The sequence below is a fragment of the Fopius arisanus genome, unplaced genomic scaffold (genome assembly GCF_000806365.1).
Source record: "Fopius arisanus strain USDA-PBARC FA_bdor unplaced genomic scaffold, ASM80636v1 scaffold00083, whole genome shotgun sequence".
Taxonomy (NCBI): domain Eukaryota; kingdom Metazoa; phylum Arthropoda; class Insecta; order Hymenoptera; family Braconidae; genus Fopius; species Fopius arisanus.
In genome coordinates, this window is record NW_011887822.1 from 371,192 (window position 1) to 397,392 (window position 26,201).

At 36.0% G+C, this 26,201-nt stretch overlaps 3 protein-coding genes across 4 annotated transcripts in view; 2 read left to right on the forward strand and 1 right to left on the reverse strand.

Moving 5' to 3' along the window:
* LOC105270308 (uncharacterized) overlaps positions 1–4,379 on the reverse strand; it is an 83,997-nt gene extending 79,618 nt beyond the window's left edge. The window contains exon 1 of the mRNA XM_011311163.1: positions 4,340–4,379. The gene's annotated coding sequence lies outside the window, so the exon portion shown is untranslated. The remainder of the gene's footprint in view (positions 1–4,339) is intronic.
* Positions 4,380–13,654: 9,275 nt separating this feature from the next.
* On the forward strand, positions 13,655–22,165 carry LOC105270301 (glucose dehydrogenase [FAD, quinone]). The gene is made up of 7 exons (XM_011311151.1): positions 13,655–13,719; positions 16,171–16,379; positions 19,798–19,926; positions 19,990–20,186; positions 20,256–21,081; positions 21,194–21,564; positions 21,642–22,165. Exons 2-7 carry the CDS (start codon positions 16,172–16,174, stop codon positions 21,768–21,770), a joined length of 1,860 nt encoding a protein of 619 aa, XP_011309453.1. The 5' UTR covers positions 13,655–13,719; position 16,171; the 3' UTR covers positions 21,771–22,165.
* Positions 22,166–22,707: 542 nt separating this feature from the next.
* On the forward strand, positions 22,708–25,969 carry LOC105270302 (glucose dehydrogenase [FAD, quinone]). 2 transcript variants are annotated; one of them, XM_011311154.1, is made up of 10 exons: positions 22,708–22,797; positions 22,944–23,145; positions 23,230–23,358; positions 23,426–23,622; positions 23,696–23,790; positions 23,915–24,179; positions 24,255–24,720; positions 25,050–25,420; positions 25,497–25,755; positions 25,825–25,969. In XM_011311154.1, the coding sequence occupies exons 1-10, from the start codon at positions 22,795–22,797 to the stop codon at positions 25,866–25,868; spliced, it is 2,031 nt and encodes a 676-aa protein (XP_011309456.1). In that variant the 5' UTR covers positions 22,708–22,794; the 3' UTR covers positions 25,869–25,969. The 2 variants fall into 2 exon arrangements, with proteins under 2 accessions (XP_011309456.1, XP_011309455.1); XM_011311153.1 differs by having other exon boundaries at positions 25,497–25,969.
* Positions 25,970–26,201: the final 232 nt, after the last annotated feature.

The window sequence follows — 26,201 nt, forward strand, 5'->3', positions numbered from 1 at the left end:
AATCACTTGACCATCATCTCTCCAATAATCACCTAGATGATTCGTGTTTAAGCACAATATTTGCGGAGTGGTAATTGGATAAACCAAATGAGATTCTGATGAAGTGATAGCAAGGTAAAGTGGGTGGTTACTTGTTAGGGAAAAGCTGTCAATGGGCTGCTATTGTGAATAGACACACATGAGCGTTAATAATGCACTTTCATTGTCCTCTGTATTAAGGATCAGGTGATACAAAAGGGAAACCGACACATCATTATCTAATGATAACGAGAAGTTAATTAACCGGGAGATTTTCTGGATCATCATAGAATTGAGAAGGAATTGTCATTTTTTTTCTTCATGACCTCCACGTCTTCGTGATTCAATAATGTATTTAAATCCATTTTCCGTATGACGGTTAGGAGACGGTGAATTTATTCAGATTCATTATAATAATGGAGCTCATTAATCAATTTGACTGATGAATACTTGATTTTCTTCTGTTATCACCATTTTCTTGTATTTTATCTCATTGCTCATTTCGAAATGCCTCTTTTTGTTTTAAAAAATGAGGTCACTGTTTATTGTTTATATCGAAGAAACTCTTAAAAAGTGCACCCGGCCGTAATAAAAATGTCACATGACATAAAAACTTTTTATTTCATACTTTCTTCAGACATACGTTGAGAACTCCTTATCCGCCCACACATTTTCCAATAAAATCGGCCGTCGGGTGGTCTCCGCTTGATTTTTAATTTGAACTCGATAATAAAATTTTAATTGATTAAAACATTAATTGTTTACACGCACAAATTTCCTAATTGATAAACTATTAAAAGATATCTTGTGGTAATTCACATGAAGAGAGGAATCCACACTGAGAAAAAAGTTTTCTTTAGCCAAGACTATTTACTAACCACAAGAAAATATATTTGGCATCAATAAGTCTTATGGGAGTATTTATACAGTGATCACCAGATTTACTGGTGGGAAGAAAATATTATTGGCAAAAATTAATTTCTTTTCTCTGTGCACAAACTCATTTTATTCATTATAACAAGGTTTAATATTTTATGTTAAGGTTAATGTTTATGTTAAGGTTTAATATTTTCTGCTGAACTCTGTCATCGCCCAAAAATGCAAAATTCTCTGAAAGATCGACCCCAACACTCCACTCTTCCGTTTCCAGAAACTAAGAACACTACTTTCTAGCTTGCTGCATCTCCTCATCATCATTCTAACAAGTGTTCCCACGACTAAGCCACACTTTTCCTCCAATTTTCATTTCTCCCAGAGTTTATCCACGAAAAACTTCTCTAAAGTATTTTAACCAGTTAAGACCAGAGTTCACCTGCACTCCACCCTCTTTCGAATATATTCTCATTCCTCCAACCTCCGCTCATACTCACAATTGCCCATCTTACATGGTGAAACCACGAGAGGGGAGAATGTCCCAGGCAACAAGTTGGATTTAGATTCAATCTCCGTCGTGAGAGTCAAAGTTTATAACGAAAGTTATTACACTGCATGGAGGTGGAGAAGTTGTATCCACTGTCGTTGCATAGGTGAAGGAGAAGAGAGTAGATGAGAAAGAGATACGAGATGTGGAAATCCCAGTAGGAATTTTGGTTAACGTCTCAATGCTTCGAGAACACGAACTTTCTCCGACCCTCTATCAGCTAGCGGACAAAGTACTCATTTTATTTCCACAACTTACCAAAACAATGGAAAATGTTAATCCTACAAACTACGTAAAGAGCTATAAAAATTAAGTTTTGCAAGTATCGAACAATATTTTTCATTACAACACCCGGGGATCGATCAGGATTAGCGCACACAGCGCGTGCGTAAAACACCACTTTACACACGGTCGGTCAAAAATGACTTTTTACGCAAAGTTCCATTTCTCACACATTGTGACGAAATCGTACATTTCAGGACGATTGCGGACAAGTATTTTTTGATTTTTGGAACAGGTTTTGGTAAAGTTTAAAATTGTAAATAGTATTAACAAGTGTTTCACTTAATTTATACAACTCACACTCCCGCGCTTTTAATTTGATATTTCTTGGTTTTTAGATTATTCAATATTCCCTCGAGGGGAAATAGGAAGTGGTTTTTCTATCACCTTTCGTTGTCGTCAGTTTAGTTGACAGGTTTCCCTTTTTAAGTTTTTTAGACGTGCATTCCTGGAGCTCTAGTAGGAAGTGAGAAAAGGGATTAGAGCAGCCAACGAAAATCAGATGAAAAGGGTTTTCATTGGGGTATATAGCTTATACATGTCCTCCACCTCGTACTCATGTGCTTCCTTCCTCACGATGTACGTATTCTCGAGACTTTACTGCCTCGAGATGAGGGGGAAGAAAGCGAGTGAGCTGAAGCTAGGTAAAGCCACATCGCGTAAAGTTAATTGGAACGTTTACGAGAGCTCTGGGCTGTTTCAAATTTTGGTCATACACTGTAGCTCCTTTTTGTCTCCCTTCAGTAGTTTTGTTCGATGTATGAGTTTTCTTGTGGAGTTTTAGAGGCATGGATTAGCGAGACATAGCTGAGGTGGCGTCAGTCGAGAGTAACTAATTGTACTTTTCTGGTAGGTACCTTCGGTTAATTAAAAAATAAATCATAAGAGTAAGAGATGAGCATGCGAGGGGACCTCTACTGTGGCGATAAGTTAATTGAAGTTTAAGTTTAAATGAAAAATGTAAGCCTTCAAGGAAACAAGTGATGTAATTTGGAGCAAGTGAATGTTAAGATTATTATCGGATCAGGAAGATGAGGTTTAATTATTTGAGGGCATATTTCGGGATAGGTTTGAGGAGTTGAACTCTAGTGTTGCATGTTGGATCACAAGTGGAGTGAGAATTTTCCAGCTGAGGTTGCTAATAGAGTCACCGACTGTACCGGCATGACGTTTTCTGTGGTTCCCCTTCTTAGTTCTAGATTCTACAGGAATGCGACTGCGGTGCAGTATAGAATCCGCAGCTGCACACATTGGTTTAGATAACGTGTGAAATGAGACTCCGAATAAAGAGAGTCTTAAACCGTAAGAAATAATTAGGGTGGAAGCCATAATCGAATTGTAATTCCAGAATTCCGGTGACATGGATAAAATATTCTACGTCATCATATTTGAGACAAACATCATTAGCTTCGTTTCATTTAGGAAATTTTCAGAGAATTTTTATCTCGAACCTGCAATGATGAAATATATTCAAAATAACACGTTCTTCGATAGTCGTAATTGAATATTCGGTGTAAACATCATGATACGATAAGGAAAAACAAATACGCCATCACCACACCAAGACAAATATCATCCTGTTCTTATCGAAACAGTGAGTCACATTTATATAGTCCGTATAAATATACCTCCCTGAATAATGATCTCATAACCACGAGTTATTATTCTATCTTAATGCACCTAATCCCTTATAAAATAATCCGTGACCGTGACGCCGGTGCTTTTCCTCGTTTCCAAGTTAATTTCATCATTCTTCTTAGATAGGCTTCATATAATGTATATGCATTCGAAAGCGTATTAAATAAGCTTGAAAATGGGATATGATAGATTAAATTCTGATGATTTTTCACTAAGTTATGGCACTTTTACTCAAAAATCCGAATTTTCTGTTTTCGTAAAAAAAAATCACGACGAAAAACGCCGGGGATTGATGGGCGCGACATAAATCGGTGACAGGTTTCGTTTCCCGATTTCTTTCTTAGGGGATTATTGTAATGTATTTAATTATTATGCGCAGTGATACTGACGGTGAGAATGGCTGTTGTATCTCATGGAACACCTGATTCAGAGGTCGAAGACACTGGCAAATCTCCGAGGTGGTACAACTCTCCAGAGCTATGGGCTTCCCCTTCATTTACCGTCCCTCGATGTAGTGTTAGTACCCAACGTTCGTAATATAATGTTACGTTACGTATAATACCGGGTGTATTGTGCGCACGGCTACCTCGCGACACTGAATTACGAGCTAACCGTGGGGGTCTACGACATGACGGCCACTTCCGGTTGTAATATAGTTTGTAGCAACACAATAGCGAAACCACCGCAATAGGTTAAGACACGATGATACGCAAACCCCCGGTATAACTAGTTTTTTAATCATCATTCTTATCTCTCGTGATAAATTCCGTGAAATTGCATAGTTCAGATGGAATGCCGACATTTGTATGATTAAACGAATTTACCTGTAAGTGAAGTTCTATCATAATTGTATGGAGCGCACATAGAGGTTATGTGTAGTCCTGATTTGCAAAGCCCTTGGCATTACGGGCCTTGAACATGGAGATTGGCAACAACTTGATATTGCTGTTGGTAAAGGAAAAGTTTCTTTTAATCTTTTACCGATTTTCTGATTTTCCAACCGATTTTCTTAAGCCTGTCGTTCTATGGCCTTCCTTAATGTTTCCAAAGCCTTCCTGATGTACTTTTATCCATCTTCATCTAAATGTAATTGCTTCTTTCTTTTGTTAAACATTATCTTCGATTTGCAAAATTTTTCGCAAAGACTGAGGGCATGTAAATGAAGATGGATGATATCGAAAATCTTTTAGACTTTCAAGTTGTGACGCCACCGGTATAGGGTACACGGTACTACGATTCGATCTCGCGGAAAAAGCGCGAAATACAATTTCATGTCTTTATCGATCGAGATTAATTCCAATCCTAATTAGAACTGCTATATACATTCATGAAGAACACAAATCTCTTCATCCGCTTCTCCAACATATACTGACCAAAAAAATCCCAAATTTACATATCGCATCAACATAGTTTACGACAGTGGTGATTATAATTTACGAGGGCAAAGTCGTAAATTTACTTTTCAAATTTCCTTATGGAACAAAATATGGGACCATGAAATACTAATTACTGTGCCGAGTGAAAATAAAAGTCCTTTTTCTTCCAATTTTTATAAAAGTAAATCCTGTTCCCATGGTTTCGCGATGACTCATCGAGCCGAATAATTTCATAATAAAGAAAATATCACTTGCTTGGCTTATGAAATGGCACTTCAATTTTCATCGTAAAAATCGCAATTCTAATGCCAATTGAAGAGCACATAGATTTCCAATTAAAGAGATATATTTGTTTATATATTGCTGATGGAAATCATTTTTTAAATAAATAAAACATTTTAAAAACTTTTCAAAATTTTCTTTGAATTACAAAAAAAATATGCCTATTTTCATTTCACAATAAAAGTAAATAACTAATTAAAATTAATTAAAATGTAATTTTTTAAACATTTAATTGAATTTCTTTCAATTAAATTTTCTTATAATTGAAGTCAATACATTAGACATGTACTTCCCTTACTTCCGTACCACATTGATGATTATTGGCGTGCAAAGTACTCCGTAAATTTTGGATGAACAAAAAATGGAGGAGTCGGGGGAAAAATTGTCAATTAACGACGATATATACATAAAAAATATTTTTATGTCCACCCCATGCAGCATTGCATTACGAGATGTAATTATGACTGGGTGCATCTGCACCGTTCGCACATACTTGGAGGTACCCCCCACCCCTTCACCCCACACAAGTAGTACAAGTCAACGGTGTGAAATATCGGTTACCATAAACGCGTCCATATTAAGCCAAGATAACACAAGTTATCGTTGAACCATTTGAATGTATGCACACATACACACTCATAAACCCTTCAGGCGCTTGAAATCCACTTATGCGCATCCCTTCGTCTTATTCTCCACCGTTTGCTTCCGGTCTGGTGTTTGTGTCTCGTCTCGACGCGTACACCTCCTATTCCACTGTAATTTCACGGTAATATTGTATAGGAGGAGACGAGCAGACTGTGTAATCGAGCGAAAGTACAGCCAAGTGAATCTGATGAGGATATATTTATCCGTGGGGTTGTAAGGAGTCAATATCAGAGTCAATATGATCGGGTGGGGCGGGGGGAGGGGTGGGATAATGTAATGTTTCAGGAAATGGATTTATTGGCGCAGAGTGAATCGTTTTGGAAACATGTCAAGTCAATCATGAAATTTGTTTGTTTGATAATAAGAAAGTAAATAGAAATGAAAATTGGAACTTGAAATAGAAAATTTTTATGAATTTTTAGTTTTCATTGAAAAGATTACTTGATGTTTTATATTTTTGAAGCTTTACCTCCCAGCGAAATTCAGGCGAATAAATATTGATTAATTATTTCCCCGAGTTCTAATGCACGTATTGAGATTTGGAAAATATAAAAAGGCAATGAAATTGCCGCCGGAGTGAATTCTTAGATTTTTTTTTCAATGCATTTTTCGTATTTTTTTCTCATTAACAAAAGTTAAATTACAATCGCGTTCTTTAGACGCTTAATTCCGTTGCTTTCGGGTCACTTGTCGTTAGCAGCTGCACCGGAGACCAGATTGACGTACCACAGAGTTTACCCCTTCCCCAATGAGTAGATTGACAAGTCAATTTTAATTAAAAAAAAAACAGGAATTCGTCTCAATACGGTATTGACGAAATGTACCAGCAAAAATGAAGTAGCAATGTTTCTGCAATTTTGACGATTTATATTTCTGGAAAAATAGGTGTCCAATTACTAATCATTCAAGATATCTCAGAATTATTCGTCAGAATCTTTAATCGTGAAATAGGGCCATTGTAATTTCTCGGAGGCACGAAATTTAGCAGCTGGCAGAAAACCCATCGTAATCGGCGAGATCGGTTGAGCCAAGAATGATTGCCTCTAATTTTACCATCGGTGGTAATCTCCCACCCTTTTCTTCACCAGCAAGAAACTCCCTAATGCTCTCAACATGCTCAAGGGAACTGCCGCATTGCACGGAGAGAGAAAGAGCCAATTGAGGCCATTGTCGTTGTTTTTCTTACACCAAGATGAGTCTGTACTGTGTCATCAGGATAAATGGTACCCTCATACATCAAATTCTTTAGATTCTTGTATAATTTCCATTTTTGTAGAATGGGGTAAAATAGAAGCTCCGGAAAAACTCGCCTCATTAATAAAATTTCTACTCAAACTAATATCGTATAAATATAATTTTCCTTCAGAGTTAGTTCTTCAATGCAGAAACAAAAATTAATAAGACAGAAGTATAAATGAGAATTATTTACATGAAAATATTGTTTACAGAGAATAATATGATATGTGAAACAAATATTTAATCTTAGAAATGAACTAAAGAAATTGAGATAGGAGAAAGAGAAAGAACTTAGAAGAGAAGGAAGTCTAATTACATAAACTTTCAGAATCATCCATTTTATTTATAATTTTTATTTATAATTTTATTCATAATTTTGATTTATAATTTTATTATAATTTTAAATAATTTTTATTTATAATTTTAATCATATAAATCTTTTAGATTTATTAAAAGTAGTTGAACTGTAGGATTTTTATAATTTTTTTTTCTTCATGCCCCACCCTCCGTTTTGCCCTGCCCTCCCGTAAGGTGGATAATGAAACTCTATGAAAAAATGTAAAGATAATTTAGTAATCAGTGTACATAAGTCCTCCAATAATTCAGATGTCCCGTTTCGCTGTGGAAGTGAAAGAAAGACGAAAAATTCCATTTGTTCAATAATCAAGAAACAGAATTTTGAAGGCACAACAGCAGATTACGGAAAATTTTCTATGAGAAAATTCGACAGACGCAGAAAATCCTCTCCGAAATAATTAATTGCAATTACCTATACCTGGAAATAAAATGAACAATTATCTTTAACAGTTTATTACTTCGCCACTAAATTCATATCTGCACGCGATATTTAATAAAGATGTAAATTACAGACTACAAGAAAATTTTGTTTCCATAATAAACATCTGGACTGAGTGAACTTTCTAATCAGCTGAAATATAGAATATATTAGAATTCATAAAGAGAAATAATGGGAATAAAAAAATATTGAGTGTCCCTTTGTTAGAGTAGATTCTAAATTCAGTTCTCCCAACCCATTCCTCATTTTCTTTCGTAATTTTAGATCTCCTCATCGCCTTTATAAAACCGCATTTATAAGTTTCTTCATTTTCTCATTGTCAATGAAATTATCAGCATTGTCGAATTATCATCAACTACTGTATAAAATCGATTGACAGTTGCGTAACTTATGACATGTCGACAACTACAATTTTCGCATCATTAAATTTTATGAAAATCATAAAAATCATTACGAAAGAATTCCACACGAAAAGTAGATGTACTGATATAATAAAATGGGATGCAATGTGAAGGGATTCTTTGCGGACTGCTCTCTCAAGTTGATTATCTTAAGAATTTCTCCAAAAGATGGGAAAAAGTGAATGTGAAATTCCCTAGAATTTGTAGGGTTTTCTCCAAGGGTTTGTTAAGCTTATCAAAACCTTTACGACACATTCTACAATATTCCACATAAAACAACAAAGTGCACCTTCGGTCATATCCCTGAAACTATTTTCCGCACTGAACCGCGACCAAGTTTCCTCTCGAGTCTTGCAATCTGGTATCAAATCGAGTTTTGGTGGACGTGGCCAAGTGAAAAATTACTCCAGAAACTTTCTCCACTCCCCTCTTCCCTCTTTTCCCAGCCTATTAGACAGTTCAACAAGTATGATTTTCACCTGAAGACATTCGAGCTGAAATGGCCCTTCGCTCATTTACTTAAAGGGAATCATTGGTCCCATTTTAATATTTTTACAAAATGCGAATCAATTAAAATCATTAATTACTACGATTCATTCGCCTGCCCGTGGAAATAAATCTTTGTAGAAAATTCTTGTAATCTATAAATGGGGGAATGCAATTAACTTTCCAGGATAGGGAAGAAATAAATATAAAAATTATGATATTCATTACATGTCTGCAGTAATTTCACTCTAAATATTTTTCGGAGTGTAGATGATTGCCTCGTTTCTGTTACACAGTGGAATGACAGTTCTCCAATTAATGTCTCAAGTTTTCAACTCGGATGAAATTCATTTAGACCTCAGAATTTGGTGGGGAGACAGATACAGATGCAGAGTGCGGGCGATCTGGTAAAAGGAAACTCAAGCAGAAAAAGAGAGGAAAGGAGTGGGTGGAATTGAAAAAAAATGTAGGGAAATGAATGAAAGTACTGGGAGGAAGCTCTCGGCTTGACCTGCAGCAGCTAGGGGCAAGACTTTTGATCTTTTCAGGATTCAAAAGCTCTCCCAGGCTTTTGAGAAAGCCATGCCAGGTAGAGATGTGACGTGTAGTTCATCCTCACATTTCTTTACATATCTTCTCCTCATGTGTGTTGCAATTCATTGTTTCTATTTTGAAAACGAGATCCTTGTAATCCATTCATCGAGCCTTCAGGACGCTTTTTAAGAGTCAAATAACCGGGAATATTATGGATAAGTAAAATAATTGATAAGCTTATTAAAGGCTAGAGAAATTGCTTGGGGATTGTACAATTATCTCAGAAACTGTGGGAATTCAGTGAAAAATGTTGAGACCGCTCTTTTGTAATTTACGCTTTCCCGTTGGGTCTCTCTGGGTCTCTTTGGGTCTCTATATATATTTTTCTCAATAAAATTTTTTAAACTTAGAGTTTATGTACGCAAACCCGTGCAGAAAAGGAAACTTTTTAATTCTCTTCTATATGTATTTCAGAATATATCTGGCGATCAGAGAGTCTGAAGAAAGAGAAAAATCCCTGAGAAAGACCAGTTGTGGGTGGAAGGGGAAATTATATTGCCCTCTGGAGAGGAGTTCAACGTGGGCCTTACTAGTAATGTTTAGTTAGTCCGTTGTAAGTCTTCGTTCAGTAAAGTACCTCTTAACTATCTAGAGTCTTATAATTTCCAATAATAAAGAATTAATAATAATTAATCATTAATAAGGAATAATAAAGACTGAGAAAGTCTCAAAATTCTCCAAGTGTTTATTTCGATCTCCAATATGATCTAATCGAAAAGTGGATTTTTTTTTTATTTCTGTTTGTCTCATTAAATCGATGCGGCATATGCAGCTATCTTGACACAAATCATAACTCCCCATGAGATCAAAGTCGATGTGCGATGTCAGTATTATTACAACTTGGTTCACCATCTCGGACCCCTGTGGGCACCCATGTATTACAGTCTTGAGTATAAAAAAAAGAAAAAGGGAGAGAATTAGAGAGCCCACAAGGGATAGAAGAAATCTGAAGAGCTTCACTGGGGCGTTTCAGCTGGCGATCCCAGATCCGTTTGCGATATATCCCCTGAGGTGGCAACTCGTCTTCTGGAACGTGCCTTCCGGCGAACCTCTCAAATTCGATACTGAAAACGAAAATTCTTCTTCGCCTCAGAGCATTTGGTGTCCTGATTGTTAGAAAACTATTTCTTTCAAATTCATTCATTTGGCCGAAGGCCGTCAGACGATCGTTCAAATTCTTCCAGAAAAAGATTTTTCTCCGAAAATATTTTGATCATGGAAAATTTTCCTCCAATAAAATTACAGACGAATCAATAGGACTTCCCCAAGGGAAATTCCTGGGTATGATTTTTCCTGGAATTTATTATGGCTTGAACATAAGTTCAAGCAAGCAGCAATAAATAAAACAATAATTACTAATAGCCATCTGGACAATCGTAATGCAGGGGAAGCGACTAATTATTTTATGAAGAATTTTGTACATTTCTAAATTACAAAAATTATAAAAATAAATTTAGGAAGTTAAAAAAATAATAATAATTAAATAAAATTATAATTATAATAATATAATTATATTATTATTAAAATCATTATTATATTTATTATATTTCCGTATTTATTCATGGAGATCGAATAATTTTCTGTTTGAAATGATTATTCTCTAGGGGAATATTCCTCTGAGGAAATTTGTCCGGGAGAATATCGACATGTACTGATCGATTATCTCGAAGATCTCGAAACCATGAAGCGACGATTCCTTATTGGTCCGTCGAAAGTGGCGCGAGATTACAAAGTCGTAAATTTTTTACAGAAATTGTTTCAGACCGCGCACTGGCGGGCGGTACGGTCTCTCGTTTAGTAAAAATGCTTTGGGTTTATAAAAATTGTGAGTCTACAAGGAATATCACCAGACCATGGACAAGGGCATTACAAATCTTAGAGATCGACCTTCGATTTGAAATGTCCAAACGACGTCGTTATCTCACGATTTCACGGTGCTACACTTGAGAATCACATGCACTTTGTTCCATTCCTGAGAATCCATCGATGTAATGGTCAGTATGGGTTGTCTCAAGTCTCCAGGATGCTATTCCAACCTCTCAATGCCCTACACCATTTGTTCTTTGCATTACTCCCAGGAGGCTCAGAAAGACATCCTTTCCTACGTACACTTGACCATTTTCCAACATCTTATCTCCAACTTGTCGTTTTGGTTTTCTATCGCCGGTTTGTACACCGAGTTTCAATGGATCTAGTTGTCAACTGCAGAAGTTGAAGGGCTTCTATTTCAAGAACGTTTGATATTGATAGAGAGAGTGACGAGGCAAAACAATTCTCACGTACGCGATTATCAAAGTTTTACTGTTTACTTTTAAAATGCCCGTTTTACAATTGGTTAATGGGTGTCAATGTTACCGATCGTTATCTAGAGATTATTAGTGATAAATGATTACGTTACTGGAAAACATGCAATGATAAATATCATTTTTATTCATTTATTCGTTTATTTCTCACCAATATCCACGTAATTCACTTATTATCATTATTTTTGTCGTAATCGATTCGGTAAACTTATATTTATTAATAATATTCCTCAACGAAGACATGAAGGAAGAGTTCTAGATGAATATGTGTCAGAATAATGGGGTAAGAGATAAAAAAATGTATGGTCATTTGTAAATATGACGAATGAATGAAGAATGAACACATTTGGAATATAAAATCATACATCAGGATTTATCTTTCTACTTGCATGAATAAAAATGTTCATTACCCCTCAGAAAAAAAATAAAATTTTCTAATTACTCAGTGACGTCAAGGTAAAATCCATTCAGCTGCTGATTAGATCTCCTTAATGACATAATCATGTTCAATTCCGTAATCATCGAGAATCAAGAGTCAAGATTTTCTCATTGACAGTGAGATAAGGAAAACCGGAGATAAATCATCTGGAAAATCCATAGTGTTTTGTTTATCCCGCGAAAAGTGAAATTTACGGAAGTGCGATAAAAACGAATCCTGAATGGTCACGTCGCTTTCAATTCATTGTACTTATACTTATTTTCATATGGTGATCTCAGGTGTTTCAATTATTTTGCGAAATATGTTTCAACGGTTTTGTGGGAACAGTCGAGACACTCGGACAAAAAATACCGGAAGTCCCATTGTCACGGTGACAAGTCGTTAGTTTTCCCCGCAAATTGGTTATTTTTTTATTTATGGTAATTATTGAATGACCTCAAAAATCGGTCAACCGAGTTCTCTGTGGAGGAGGAAATCATTGAAAAATTGTATGAGGATTGATCTCTGCGATAAAACCATCTCGCATATTTGTGGTTTTTGTTCTTTAATGGAAATTGCAATCGTCGATTGCAATGATTTTTTTTTGTCTCTATAAAATTATTAAAAATTCAATTGGTGGAGCGATGAGAAAAGAGACTGATGAGTAATAAGTTTACATGAATTTTTTGAACTCAACGTTTATTTTAATGTTTTTAAAAAAACAATATTATTGCACTCATGAAGATACATTTTTAATGACAATTATTTCAGATATCAGACTGAAAGCTTTAAAATTTGATTAAAGTATTTGATCGGACTGCTCCGATTTCAATTCGAAACGAGAAATGTAATTAATTATTCTCATTATTAATCCTTCATTATTTTTTTTGCTGTATTAACCATTTTAATCGAACGAGCGTTGATTGGCAACGAAAATTTTAATTACAATTAAGCGAAAATCTTGGTATAAATTATTTCACAAGTGAATTTGTTGGAATTGTAATAAATTTCATTGAAATATTTCATACGAATACTTTCTTGTGTAATTTTTTTATCAGTACAAACAAAAGTATTTATTCATTTAATTAAGCGCTCATTTATATGAAGTATGGGGCAATTATGAAAATCATACAAAATTAGAATTAAATTTCGAGGATCAATTATACGATCAGCGATAACATGTCATTTTTGCTTTAACACAACCGACAATCTGTAACGATATAATCTTAATATTTTGCAGTTATATTTTGCAGTTTACATTTGAGTGTTTATTCTTCAATAAAAACGTTATCAATAAATTTCGAGGTAGACAATAAACCTCTTGACCTAATTGCATCACGTAATTCCATCCTTTGTAATCCCGGGTAAAAAAAAATTCCAATCGGAATATTTTTTCAGATTTTCCCAAAAAAATCGGGAAACAAAAAAATTATATTTTTGAGAAAGGTCTTTATAATTTTCTAGAAATTTTTGCGAATATAATTTTTTCTTTTAATTATACTGTTCTCTTCTTTTTTTTGATTTTTCAATATTCTCAAAAAAACGCCATCTAAATTATAAAAAAAATTTTCGGAAAAGTTGTCCAGAAATTTTTTTTGAAAATTTGAAAAAAATATTCCGATTACAATGTTTTTTCACCTGGAATGTTTTCACATGATCACCCCGTGATGGGACATTAAGTACCAGTCAATGTACTCCAAATAATTATCGGATTTAAACATTTGATGATAACGAGTAGCCGAAGGGTGGGAGACAAATGATAAAATGTTGTGGCGCAGTGAGAGGTCCTTCAGTATTGCCAATCGGTGCGCAAAGTGAACCGAAGTAAGTGCCTCTGAGTATTTATCCGATAAAAATTTCCCATTACCGAATTAATTACCATCGAAACACAAAGTGAAGCAATAAACAACTATCGAATAAAATCGAATCAATCGGATTGGATCGGTTCGACCTCTCGAACATAACCGGCCATTGACGGACGAATTTAATCTTTTATCGAGACAAATTGAATCATCGTGGAACGGTCCACCGGCACCGAAAAGAGTTTCAATGCGTAGGCGTTTGATTCGATTGAAATTTCTATGTGTCGATGAATTTCGGTATTGGGTGTGACGCGACGAGAGCATTCGGCCAGTCTCTTTCTATTAAACTCTATTTGTTGCTTTAGTTTTCATGGTGAACGCTATGCACTATATATTTCCATGCGCTATTCAGTGACACGTGACGTATTAATCGTGATAAAAGACACGGAAGGGGGGGGGGGCTTTGTGTACTCACGATTTGGGTATTGATCATTGTTTATATGAAAATGCTATGCAATATATGAAATGTTCTATACAGAAAGACATTTCAATATCCAATATGAATGACGGACCTTATGGGACTGATAATTCACGTAATTTTTCACGGAAACTTCTGACAGAAATTACGGAGCTCATGAACAAATTTCGTGATAGTTCCGGAGAATTTTCTTTGAGCAATTTTCGTTTTGGAGGTAGAACAAGTTCGGTAAATTTAATTGAATAGTTTCCTCTACGCACTGTTGGAAAATTACCCGTGAAATTTCAAGTAAAGAAAGTTTTATTTTTTAAGAACGGTAAATTTACGGGAAATTTCGGGAGAATTTTTCGTTGTCGAAGCGGGTAATTTCTGGAAAATTCATTTCTTAATTTTTTAATAAATGAAGCAGTCACGGACTCATGATTTAACATGAGCAGCTCAATTTTATTGAATTTTCCAAATAAATGGTGAATTTATTGTTCATTTCAATTGAAATCAAATTCAAACTCAAATAATTGACATTTGAAATTAATTTGTGATTGCAATTGCAATAAATTTTCAATGCTGTACCCTGGCACTTGATAATTTGGACAGGATTATCGGAATATCGGAATATCGGATTCACAATTAGATAATGTGGAGCAAAAATTTGAGGAAAAAACGTCATATTTCCTTCGATTTTCTGTTAAAAATTCATGAATCCAGAATAAATTATTACCAATAATAAGTTATTATGTTGTGTTTTTGAAATTTCAATCACGATTTTATCCGAATTTCTGACGGTGTAAGCATGGCCTCCCTTTTAAGCAAAAGTCAGGTAAATATGTCCCTTATTTCAAAAATTAGAGGGAATTTTCGAAGGAAACGTTTCGCGTAGAACGATAATTAATTCTTCAATAAAAGCGCATATGGCTGATCCCATTAGTAGAATGAAATATTAAATGTGATTGATTTTTTAATAGCTTTTGAACTTACTGAAATAGTTATCTCCATCTTCTTGATTTTCCCCAATTTTTACGTGCGTTATACGGACACCGAAAATCGAATTTCTTTGCATATTCAAAGAAAATCAAACAATTGATTTTTAATGAATAAAACTAAAGATAAATTTCCAGGAACATTAAACTAGGCAAATTGACATTTTTTTGAAGTTCAATTTAAACAAGAATTAGCTAACAGTGAAAAAATTAAACATTCACGACGAATAAATTGTTTGTTGTGACATACAGACAATAAAAAATACTGATATTATCACTCGAGTTATTCGATGAAAAAAGTGTAAAAATGCAGAGCAGCAATTGAGCGGAACAATTTCTACAGAAAATACAGCAATAAAATTAATTGGATATGAACACAACCGTTTATTAGTTTTCCTCTACAACTTCGCTATCCGCCAGTTTTCCGAGATCAGATAATAAAACAAACACTAAACTTATAAAAATTCAATAAAATATTTAAACAAATGCCCTGAGTCTCCTTACGTAATTCTCGCATAGAAATGAGAAAAAAAATAAACACAAATAGAAATTACATGAATTTTCCAATTATTATAAACACAAAGAAACAAAATTTCTGAATACATCGGAATTTGCACGGTATTTTACACGAGTGACAAAAACCGATCGTAAAATTCAAAACGAGACAGGTAACAGAGAATGAGAACATTGAATACGTAAAATTGAGTGACAGTGGAAGCATTATGTCCCCTTGGAGGACTATAATTCCTCATTCTCTCAAAACCACGAGAAAAAAAAATACAAGTGCCGGGCGTCCCCTTCATCGCGATTAGTTGAACGTAGAAACGAATGCAATAGACCATGATCTACATGTTTTCTGTACACCGCGTGAGAACGAAAAGAACTTGTGCGGAATTATAGCGACGATTGAGAAAGGGGAAAGTTATTCACTATTTATGACGCTGTGAAGGACAGATTCCCAAACTCATTGATACCTCATTGATCAGATTTAAAGTGTCTCTCTATTTTTTGTTCGCAGGATGTCGTACAATCTGTCAGTCACACCGCAGTGTAATGCGCCCTTTATTGGCCCGAGTCTAGCTCAGAGTTGTACGGGCTCGCAATTTCTCGTTTTTATGACTTTGCTCGATACGTTTATCAGGACAAATCCTGATGTTTCACAATTGTGTGAAAGAGTTACGCCTGTTAATCCACCGGCCTATTATTATGACTTCATTGTTGTTGGAGGTAAGAATTGTTGAATTTTTTATTTATAAGGGGCACATCTAGTGAGACTTTCTTTAAAAATGTTATTTTTGGGAATTATTTTGAGGAAATGTGTAGCGTTTTATTTTTTGCCATTTTTAGGATATATTTGGGCATGATTTATAAATAGGTAATGATTTTTTTTAACAAAAACTGTCAATTTTTTGGTTGACATTCGCTTTTTTAAAGTCTAGTCTCAAGCAAGTGAAAAAAGTTCTTACACTACTGCAGTGATTGCATCGAGAAAATTTTCGTTTTTTAATTATTAATTATTTACTAACGGCAATAAAATATATATGTTATTAGCATATCTTATGAGGGTATTTACAGTAAATTACCAGTTCGTTAAACTATACTGTTAAACTAGAAGATATTGCCTATGCAATTACTCAGAATTATGAAAAATTTGGAATTCCACAAAATGGCAGAGTTTAACAAAAAAAGTTGACAATTTTTCTGAAAAATCTGATGATTTTTGGCGTACAAAAACTCCATTTTCTATCTAATGAAAAGACTGGAAGGCCATTACATAGAGGGATGTACATAAAATACATAGAAAAAAAATCAAATCGATCGAATGATGTGAAATCGAATTATAATTGCAGCAAATTTGAGAAATGTAGTTTTAAAAAAACGCCTTTGAAGATAAAATAATAATAATTGAAAATAAATAATTGTCATAGATATTAATGTTTATCTTATGTTTGAAATTTTGGTATATATTATATATCAATAAAGATATAGATTATCAAAATATTTGAAAAAAAAAAACGATTTGGGTGTGCCCTTTAAGAAATATAAAATATTTATTTATTAGTTGCTGTTTTTCTACAGTTGTATACTAAATGTTAAAGGCTTCTGCAAATCTCGTCAAATCAATGATTAATTATTTTTTCCACAGAATCAAATTGAAATCTCCAAATGAAAAATCCTCGATTAAATTTTTGTTCATTTAATTTCCTCCAAAGAGAGAAAAGCTACGATGGAGTTATACTCTCCATCCATTCACAACCATTGGTTCGGAAAATTCATCGAGTGTGAAACTCGAGAATTACATTGGAAAATCCGTAACAACATAAATGAAATTTTACACATTGGCCAAATGAATTTCCCTTCAGTTTCGTTAGCATTGAGCAAATATATCGTATTTTTTTCACACTGCTGTACCTCTTTTGTATTAATCGTGTGCATTACATCGATTGTAATCGCCATTTCTATTGAACCATTGAACGTGAAATGCAATTCGATGGGTTTAAATGGGAAATTAATACAAACTATTGGGTGGAGACTTCCTCTCGTGTTTGTGTCATTATTGCATCATTAATTCAATTTCCATTCTTAGTTGTTTTGGGAATTCTCGTTGTTCGTAGGTTTGAATTCAATCGTGTGAGGGATATTCGGGTGTGAAGGCATAAACTTTTGGTATTTGTTGGATTATTGCCCGTAGAATTGAATATTTCCATCCATCATTGGCGTTTAATTTATGCAGATAATCGTCGGTAATTAATGTACCAATACACAGTGATAGAAAAATTCCACTAGAATTTTTTTCTCATCGTTCATCTCATCCCTTTATTGATTCTTTCCCACATTTCTTATTTCCATTGAGATTCTCCCTCTCATTTTATATTTCTGGAACTTCCGGAACCTTTTCTGGGGGTAATAGAATCCTCGCGTTGAAATTTAGGAGTACAATTCAGTTGTGAAGTAGTTGCAATCATTATCTCATGATTCATTTGCACATGCTCTCTCCTCTAGGCCTTAAAATCATCAGCCAATGTTGCCTACACCCTTTGACGATCTCATTGAAAAGTTCATGTTTCATTCTCAAGTTCATTTGAACCTTTCATCGTTACCCATGAATGAGTTATAAGTTTGACAAATTTTGTTCAGTCAGGGGAAAATATATAGTGCATCAACTGAGTCTACAAACTGCTGGCTAACTTTCTCTGAATCGCTAATGGGAAGAAGGGTGCATTTGTCGAGAAAGCTTGGGGATGATGAAGAAAATTCGGTGCTCTTCCCTTTTGCTTACGTGTTCCCTCATTCGAGAATTTGACTTGAGCTAATTATCCTTGCGCAATCAAACAAATCAGCAGTTTTCCTCCATTTCTCATAAATACTTTTCCTGAAAAAACCAAATAAATAATTAAAATAATTACCTACAGCATTTCAATTGTATTAAACAATTCCTACGAAAAGATTTATCATTCAGATATCCGGAAAAAAATGAAAAGATGAAAAAATGCAATGAATGATTCAACAGTCAGCATTTTTCTCCTTCTCATTAGTTACGGACGATGGTTCTTCTCAAAGCAAAAAGACAATACCGCAAACTTCAATTACATTGTAACACCATCCCCTCCACCGGTTTTCAAAAAATCCGCGCTGACGAAAATGAATATAAACCGTGAATTGTACGGGTCAATGATATCACCTAATGACAGTTCATTACCCAGGTATTCCCTACTATTCCGTGCCCGAGGTAATTAGCTCGACAAACGATGGAGTGATTAGTGAGTCGTGGGCTTTCTACTGCAACACAATGCATTTCCCTCTTCCCCCATCACTAGAAATCCCTGATGCTTAGCACGAGCTTAGCAATTTCACATTATCAAAACCATATCAATATATAATACGACGTACATTGATTAAAACAGATTAATCAAAGTAATTGCTTAATGAATGACAATTTCTAAATGTGAGAGTAGAATTAAAAATCAATTGCTCAAAAAATGGAATCAAAGGAAAAGGATACAAATGGGATATACTTCTAGGTATCGACCAGTAGACTAAACGATCTGAAAAACCCGACTATATTTTCGTATCCTCATTATCCACCAGATTCGAGCTTCAATTTCTCAGAATGACAGGTGATGAAGGCAAGATCACAATACCGTATCTAAGAACACATTGAAGTATTTGCAATCGGAGGTCGATGATCGAAGAAGTGGAAGAGACGCTTCAGCAATGAAAAATCGTAATGAATATTGTAGGACAAGGCTGTATCGATAGGGAGTATATCGATAGTCTACTGCATCGATAATGAACCCAATCGTTCGCAATCTTCATTTAAGTGCATCGATATTGTACCCAATACTGACTCATTCCCAAATTCTTCCATTTCAGCACATCCTAATTATACGCTGGCAGTTATCATCACTGCTTAATGCTCTGAATAATTATGTTCTCATCTCTTATTAAGTCATCTGCTAATGGTTTCTTTTCTCAAATATATTTCCTTCGAGTTGTTCTTCATCTGTAGAGTAGAATAAGAGATATTGCAATGTTAAAGACGATCAGCTCCCACGCGATGCTACGCGATAAATAATTCAGTATCAGCATCTCCAAAAACCATTGAATGCATTAAGAAGATCGAATCAACTACTGAAACTTGCAGGAGGATCCGCTGGTGCAGTGGTAGCTGCAAGATTGAGTGACGTTCCTAACTGGAAAGTTTTACTACTAGAGGCTGGACCGGATGAGCCACCTGGCGCTGATGTGCCAAGTATGGTGGCAATGTATCTCGGTAAGTACTACCAAAACTTGAGAAATGTAAGGGATGATTACAAATATTCTTGTTGCTATTCAGGCTCCGAAATTGATTGGCAGTATAGAACGATTAATGAGACGAACGCTTGTCTATCGTCGAACGGATCATGCAGTTGGCCGAGAGGTAAAAATCTCGGTGGAACATCTGTTCATAACGGAATGATGTACATCAGGGGGAATCCCAAGGATTACGACGAGTGGGAGGCGATGGGCAACGTGGGCTGGAGCTGGGAACAGGTATATTCACATGATTCAGATAGACTTTCATGACTTTCAGGAATCTCTAATACTCAAATTCATATCCAGGTATTGCCTCATTTTTTGAACATGGAGAACAATGCAGATGTTAAAAAGTTGAACAGAAGATCTCACAGTATCGGTGGGCCTTTGAATGTCGAAAGGTTTCCTTGGCGTCCTCCAATATCAATGGATATCATGCTAGCTGCGAAGGAGCAAGGTTATGGCATTAGTAATGATCTCAATGGAGACCAGTTAACTGGATTCACCATAGCCCAAACAAATAGTCGAAATGGTGTGAGAGTTAGCAGCGCAAGAGCTTTTCTGACTCCCGTGAGAGAACGACATAACCTCCATATTGCTCTTAATGCAACAGTCAGGAGAATCATTTTCGAGAAACTGCGTGCAGTGGGAGTTGAGTACATGCAAGATGGAGAAATCCGAACAGCTCGAACCTCACGGGAGATCATTGTCTCCGGTGGTGCAGTTAATTCACCCCAACTACTGTTACAATCTGGAATCGGTCCCACCGAGCATCTCAATGCTGTCAATGTGCCGGTGGTCAAGGATCTCCCGGGCGTTGGTGAAAATCTCCAGAATCATGTGTCTTATACACTCACTTATACAATAAATGAGTCAAATGAGTTTGATCTCAACTGGGCATCAGCTTTGGAGTACGTGGCTTATCAGAGCGGACCGATGGCATCTACCGGCTTGTCACAAGTAACTGGGAAACTGGCCTCCACCTATACTACATCGGATCATCCTGATTTGCAGTTTTATTTTGGAGGGTATCAGGCGGCTTGTGCTGTTACTGGACAAGTTGGGGCATTGATGGACAATTCGAGGAGAAGCATCAGCGTTTCACCGACTAATTTGCATCCTAAGAGCAGAGGTATTTATGCATCAAATGATTCCTCACAATTCGCCATTTGTATACGAACTGGTCTTTCAGTACTGGGGTAAGAATATCAACAGGCTATTAATACTTCAAATTTGCATTCTAGGAACGATACGATTAGCAAGCAATGACCCACAAGCGAAGCCATTGATACACGGCAATTACTTTAGTGATCCCCAGGATGCAGCTATTTTATTAGAAGGCATTCGGTATGCTACATCTCTAATGAATTCCACTGCTCTGTCAAAATACAATATCTCTCTGACGTATCCGGCAATACCGGCTTGTCAACGATTCCAATTTCCAAGCATGGAGTATTGGAATTGTGCAATCAGGCAGGAAACTGGACCGGAGAATCACCAAGCCGGTTCATGCAAAATGGGACCGGCTAATGATCCAATGGCTGTTGTCGATTCAAAACTCAGGGTGAAAGGAATCCTCGGATTGAGAGTTGCTGATACTTCGATTATGCCGAAAGTACGGGAAACATTTTTTCGTTATACGCTAAATACCTCGATCTTACGATTTATTTATTACTGTTTTTCTTCTTTTAGGTTACATCGGGGAATACAGCAGCTCCTGCGATGATGATTGGTAACAGAGCTGCAGCCTTTATCAAAGAATATTGGTTGCAGCGCTCTCTCAACTGGTACAAACCCTACTTCTTCAAAAACAAGTGGTGAAACTCTAATCAAAATTATCATTTATAAATCAATCTCAGCCATTGAAAATACTGAAGTTATCAGTTTAATCGAGTTACCTCAGCAAGCAGTATATGCCGATATACCAAAGATCGTAATCTTCGGATTACCACAGCGAACGTGCGTTTCGGTATATTTATTCCTAGTTAAATAATCAAGATAGAAACTCCAGTATAAATGATAATTATGTAAAATCAAATTTCAATTCAATATTATAACTACGTGTGTATGTATCGTAAATAATCTCATGATTATCATGTTATGAATGATTGATTTGACTTGTACTATTTTTCTGAAAACATTTCCTGTTTTGAAAACAATGTTCTGTATACAATTTTGTATGGAAATAAACTGCTACCTCAGTATTGATTTCTCAATTAGGACAATATTTCTCACTCATTTACCTATAATCAATCTTATTTTTTTATGCTCATAAATTTAGTGGGCAAAGATGAAGGGGAAAATAAAAAGAAATAGACAACCCCGTTGATTAAATCGTCGCCACATAACGCACGTGCCATTCGGTAACGGATAATTATAAATTGTATGGGCATGTAGAGCTCAGTACATAGTTTACCTCGATATCTATCACAATGATGGTAATAACCGTCTTCATTTTCGCTGACATTTTGACAATGATGCACGAGTGGTTCAGCGATTCCCAGAAGTTACGTACTTTAAAATGAAGTCTTCATTGTCAATGTCGTATAAATGTGCCGTTAGTTTGAGACGCTTCAAAATAATCATTACGTTGCCATGAATGATTAATAGAATCGAGAGTAATGAGTTTTCCAGGAACAATTATTACAAATCTATGCATTGCATTGCGACTTCATTCATAATCATTTTTTACGATGAATGAACAAGCTATCCCCGTGTTTTTAAAAGACCCACATGACTCGGGTTTCGTTGATTCGCTGAAGGATATATAAATAGAAAAACTTTTTACGGAAGAACCATTGCTTGATTGTTTGTTGATCGGTAAAGTTTCAAATTTGATGACAACATGGTTTGTATTTCCTTCTATCAACTTTTCATAATTAAATTGTAATAATCTCTACCAAAGATGATGTTTTTGTAATTACAACTGATATCGTTTGTTTTGACTTCCGTTTTTGAGCCAGAAGAATGACTGTTTCTTTGGAATATTCACAGGCAACTCAAGGAGTTTGTCCGAACCCATTTAACGGTGGGATTCCCATGATTAATGTGTGCCCAACAACAATAGCTTCATTCGCATTTCTCGTGAATGCAATGAATGACATTATCCGTACGAGTGAATCAATTGGAGACTCTTGTGGTCGTGTTACACCAAAGACAAGATCAAGACTGATTTACGACTTTATCGTAGTCGGAAGTAATTCACCTGTATTTATTGTCTTTGAGCACTAAACTATGGAATTGAATAACTCTGGATTAACTTTACTGTGATAAATGACAGGTGGTGCTGCTGGTAGTGCAATTGCAGCGAGATTAAGTGAAGTATCAGATTGGAGGGTATTACTTCTGGAAGCTGGTCCGGATGAACCAAATGCAGCGGAAATTCCATCAAACTTCGGAATTTATATCGGTAATAATCAAATTTAATCATCTGTTCTCGAGTGGTATATCTGTAAACTCAATCGAAACTTGTGTAGGCAGCGATATTGATTGGAAATATAAAACGTCTAATGAGTCGTATGCTTGTTTGGCGAACAATGGGTCGTGTTATTGGCCCCGTGGACGTAATCTCGGTGGTACTACGGTGCATCATGGAATGGCTTATCATCGGGGTAATCCCAGGGATTATGAGAATTGGGTTGATATGGGTAATGAGGGGTGGGGATGGGACGATGTGAGTTTCTTGCTGTTGTTACTTTTACTGTGGGGGCATGGATTGAGGTAATTAAAGCTGTTTGTCTGTGTAGGTGCTTCCGTTCTTCATAAAATCTGAAAATAACACAGAAACTGATAGAGTGGGAACCAAATTGCATGGAGTCGGTGGACCTATGACTGTTCAACGGTTAGTATCTTCAAAAATAATGATAACCTTGATTAGTATCTCAACGAAAAAGTCAGACATCAACTCCAAATTGTCATTCAGCTTTGAGAATCGTTACCAAAACCCATTCTTGATTGTCTTCTAGTTTTCCCTATCAACCAGAATTCGCCCAGTCCATTTACAAAGCTGCTCAGCAGACGGGTTACGGGATCATTGAAGATTTAGTTGGCGAGAAATACGTGGGCTTCAACATCGCTCAAACAATGAGCAAGGATGGAGTGAGACAAAGCGCAGCATCAGCTTTCCTTAGACCAGCTAGAAATCGAAAAAATTTGGACATCGTTGTCAATGCGACTGTCACTAAATTACGAACAGTGAAAACTAGAGTCACTGGTGTGGAGTATGTCAAGGTATGTCATAAAATCCGAAACTCATTGCAATCGTTCACCGCATACGACGTGAAATATATTTCTCATACTTGATAGGATGGAAAACGCCATAGCGTATTGGCCAAACGTGAGGTTGTACTCTCTGCTGGAACTGTCGGTTCTCCCCAACTACTTCTTCTATCCGGAATTGGTCCAAAGGAGGAGCTGCAGGCCAAAGGCATCCCAGTGGTACTTGACTTGCCCGGAGTTGGAAAAAATCTTCACAATCATGTATCCTACAGCATTGATTTTACCCTGCCCGAGGTCAAAGCCAGTGGTTACACTCCAGACAACATTGCTACTTATTTGTACAATCAAACTGGGCCAATGTCCTCCTCTGGATTGGCACAAGTGACAGCGATTTTAGCGTCTCAATACACAACACCGGATTATCCTGATATACAAATATTTTTCTCCGGGTATCAGGCGTCTTGTCGGCAACAAGGTGATGTAGATTTACTATCCATCGGGGATAAAAGGACTGTACGATTTACCGCTGTAAATTTGCATGCGCAGAGTCGGGGTAAGTACACTCATTATTTCATGATGTGATGCATCATAGAACGTGAGAGATCTTTTTGAATTTCTTGAATGTCTCTAACATGTTTGAGGAACTGATAAAATATCATAGATAAATGTGAATTCAGTTAAAAATTAGAGAAAATTTCATGGGTTCCCATATTCCCATTGTATTCCACAGCTATTCTTCTAGAGAATGCCGGAGTTGCCTGGTTTTTCCAACAATATCAAAAGATGGACTATTTTGAGATCCTTGGAATCTTTGTTTGCGTCTAGATTAGTTCCTCTGAGTGGTAATGAAACGAATATTAGATGCGAATTACTGATTTCTAGGAGCGATAACTCTAGCCTCATCAAATGGTCTGGACCATCCCATAATTTGGAGTAATGACCTCGCTGAGCCTAGGGATGTTGACGTACTGGTAGCAGGACTCCAAGTTCTACTCAAACTAGCTAATTCCAAGGCAATGAAGTCACTGGGACTGAAGGTTGGAGATAAACCACTACCGCAGTGCAGTCAATACAAATACCTTACAGATTCATACTTCAGATGTGCTGTGCACATAAATACAAGGACGGAGAATCATCAAACGGGTACATGCAAGATGGGACCAGCGTCAGATCCTTTGGCTGTTGTTGATTCACAACTTCGGGTATACGGAATTCAGGGACTGCGCGTTGCTGACGCATCCGCTCAACCAAAAGTAAGATGCTCAGGTTCATTTGGATTTCGAGATCTCATGATTTCCTTTATTTCAATTTCCAATGCTTTTCGTTTAGGTTGTTTCTGGTAATCCTCACGCATCTGTTACGATGATGGGCGAAAGAGCTGCAGATTTCATTAAGAAAACATACTTGAAGGCGAACGGAGTCAACAATTTTTTGGCGAACGCTGGAAATGATGAGTATGAAAGCCGTGGAAGTCAATCATCTCAAGATGATGGAGGTGAATCTTCCGAGAATGAAGCTGGTGAACACTCGAATGAGGGGAACGAATCATCTGAGGTTACAGCAGCTGAATCGATTGAACCCAATGAACGTAAGTCTTCCGAAAATGAAGTAGTCGAATCAACTAAAAATTCTGTAAATAAATCTTGCGATAATGTAGAGGCCGAATCGTCTAACAATGATGACAACGCGGACAACAATTGAAAACTTGAATACCCTGGAATTTTCTATCGCTTAAAATCCTTAAATCCTCCAATTCCTTAAATTGTGACTTCTAATAAAGAATAAAATTTTATTGCAATTGATTTCCTTCAAGTCTCCTTGGGAACGAATTCCAAATTTATGGACTTCTAATCCATTATAGAATAATAGATTCCCCATCACGAAAAAATAAACCCAGAGGTGGAATTCAACTCATTAAAAAAGATGATGTAGTCTTTTCACTTGTATGATCTCCATCAGGAACCAGTTTGAATTATGGCTCCAATAATTGCACGATTAGCGGAATATTTTTTTGAATTACCGAGTAATTCGCTT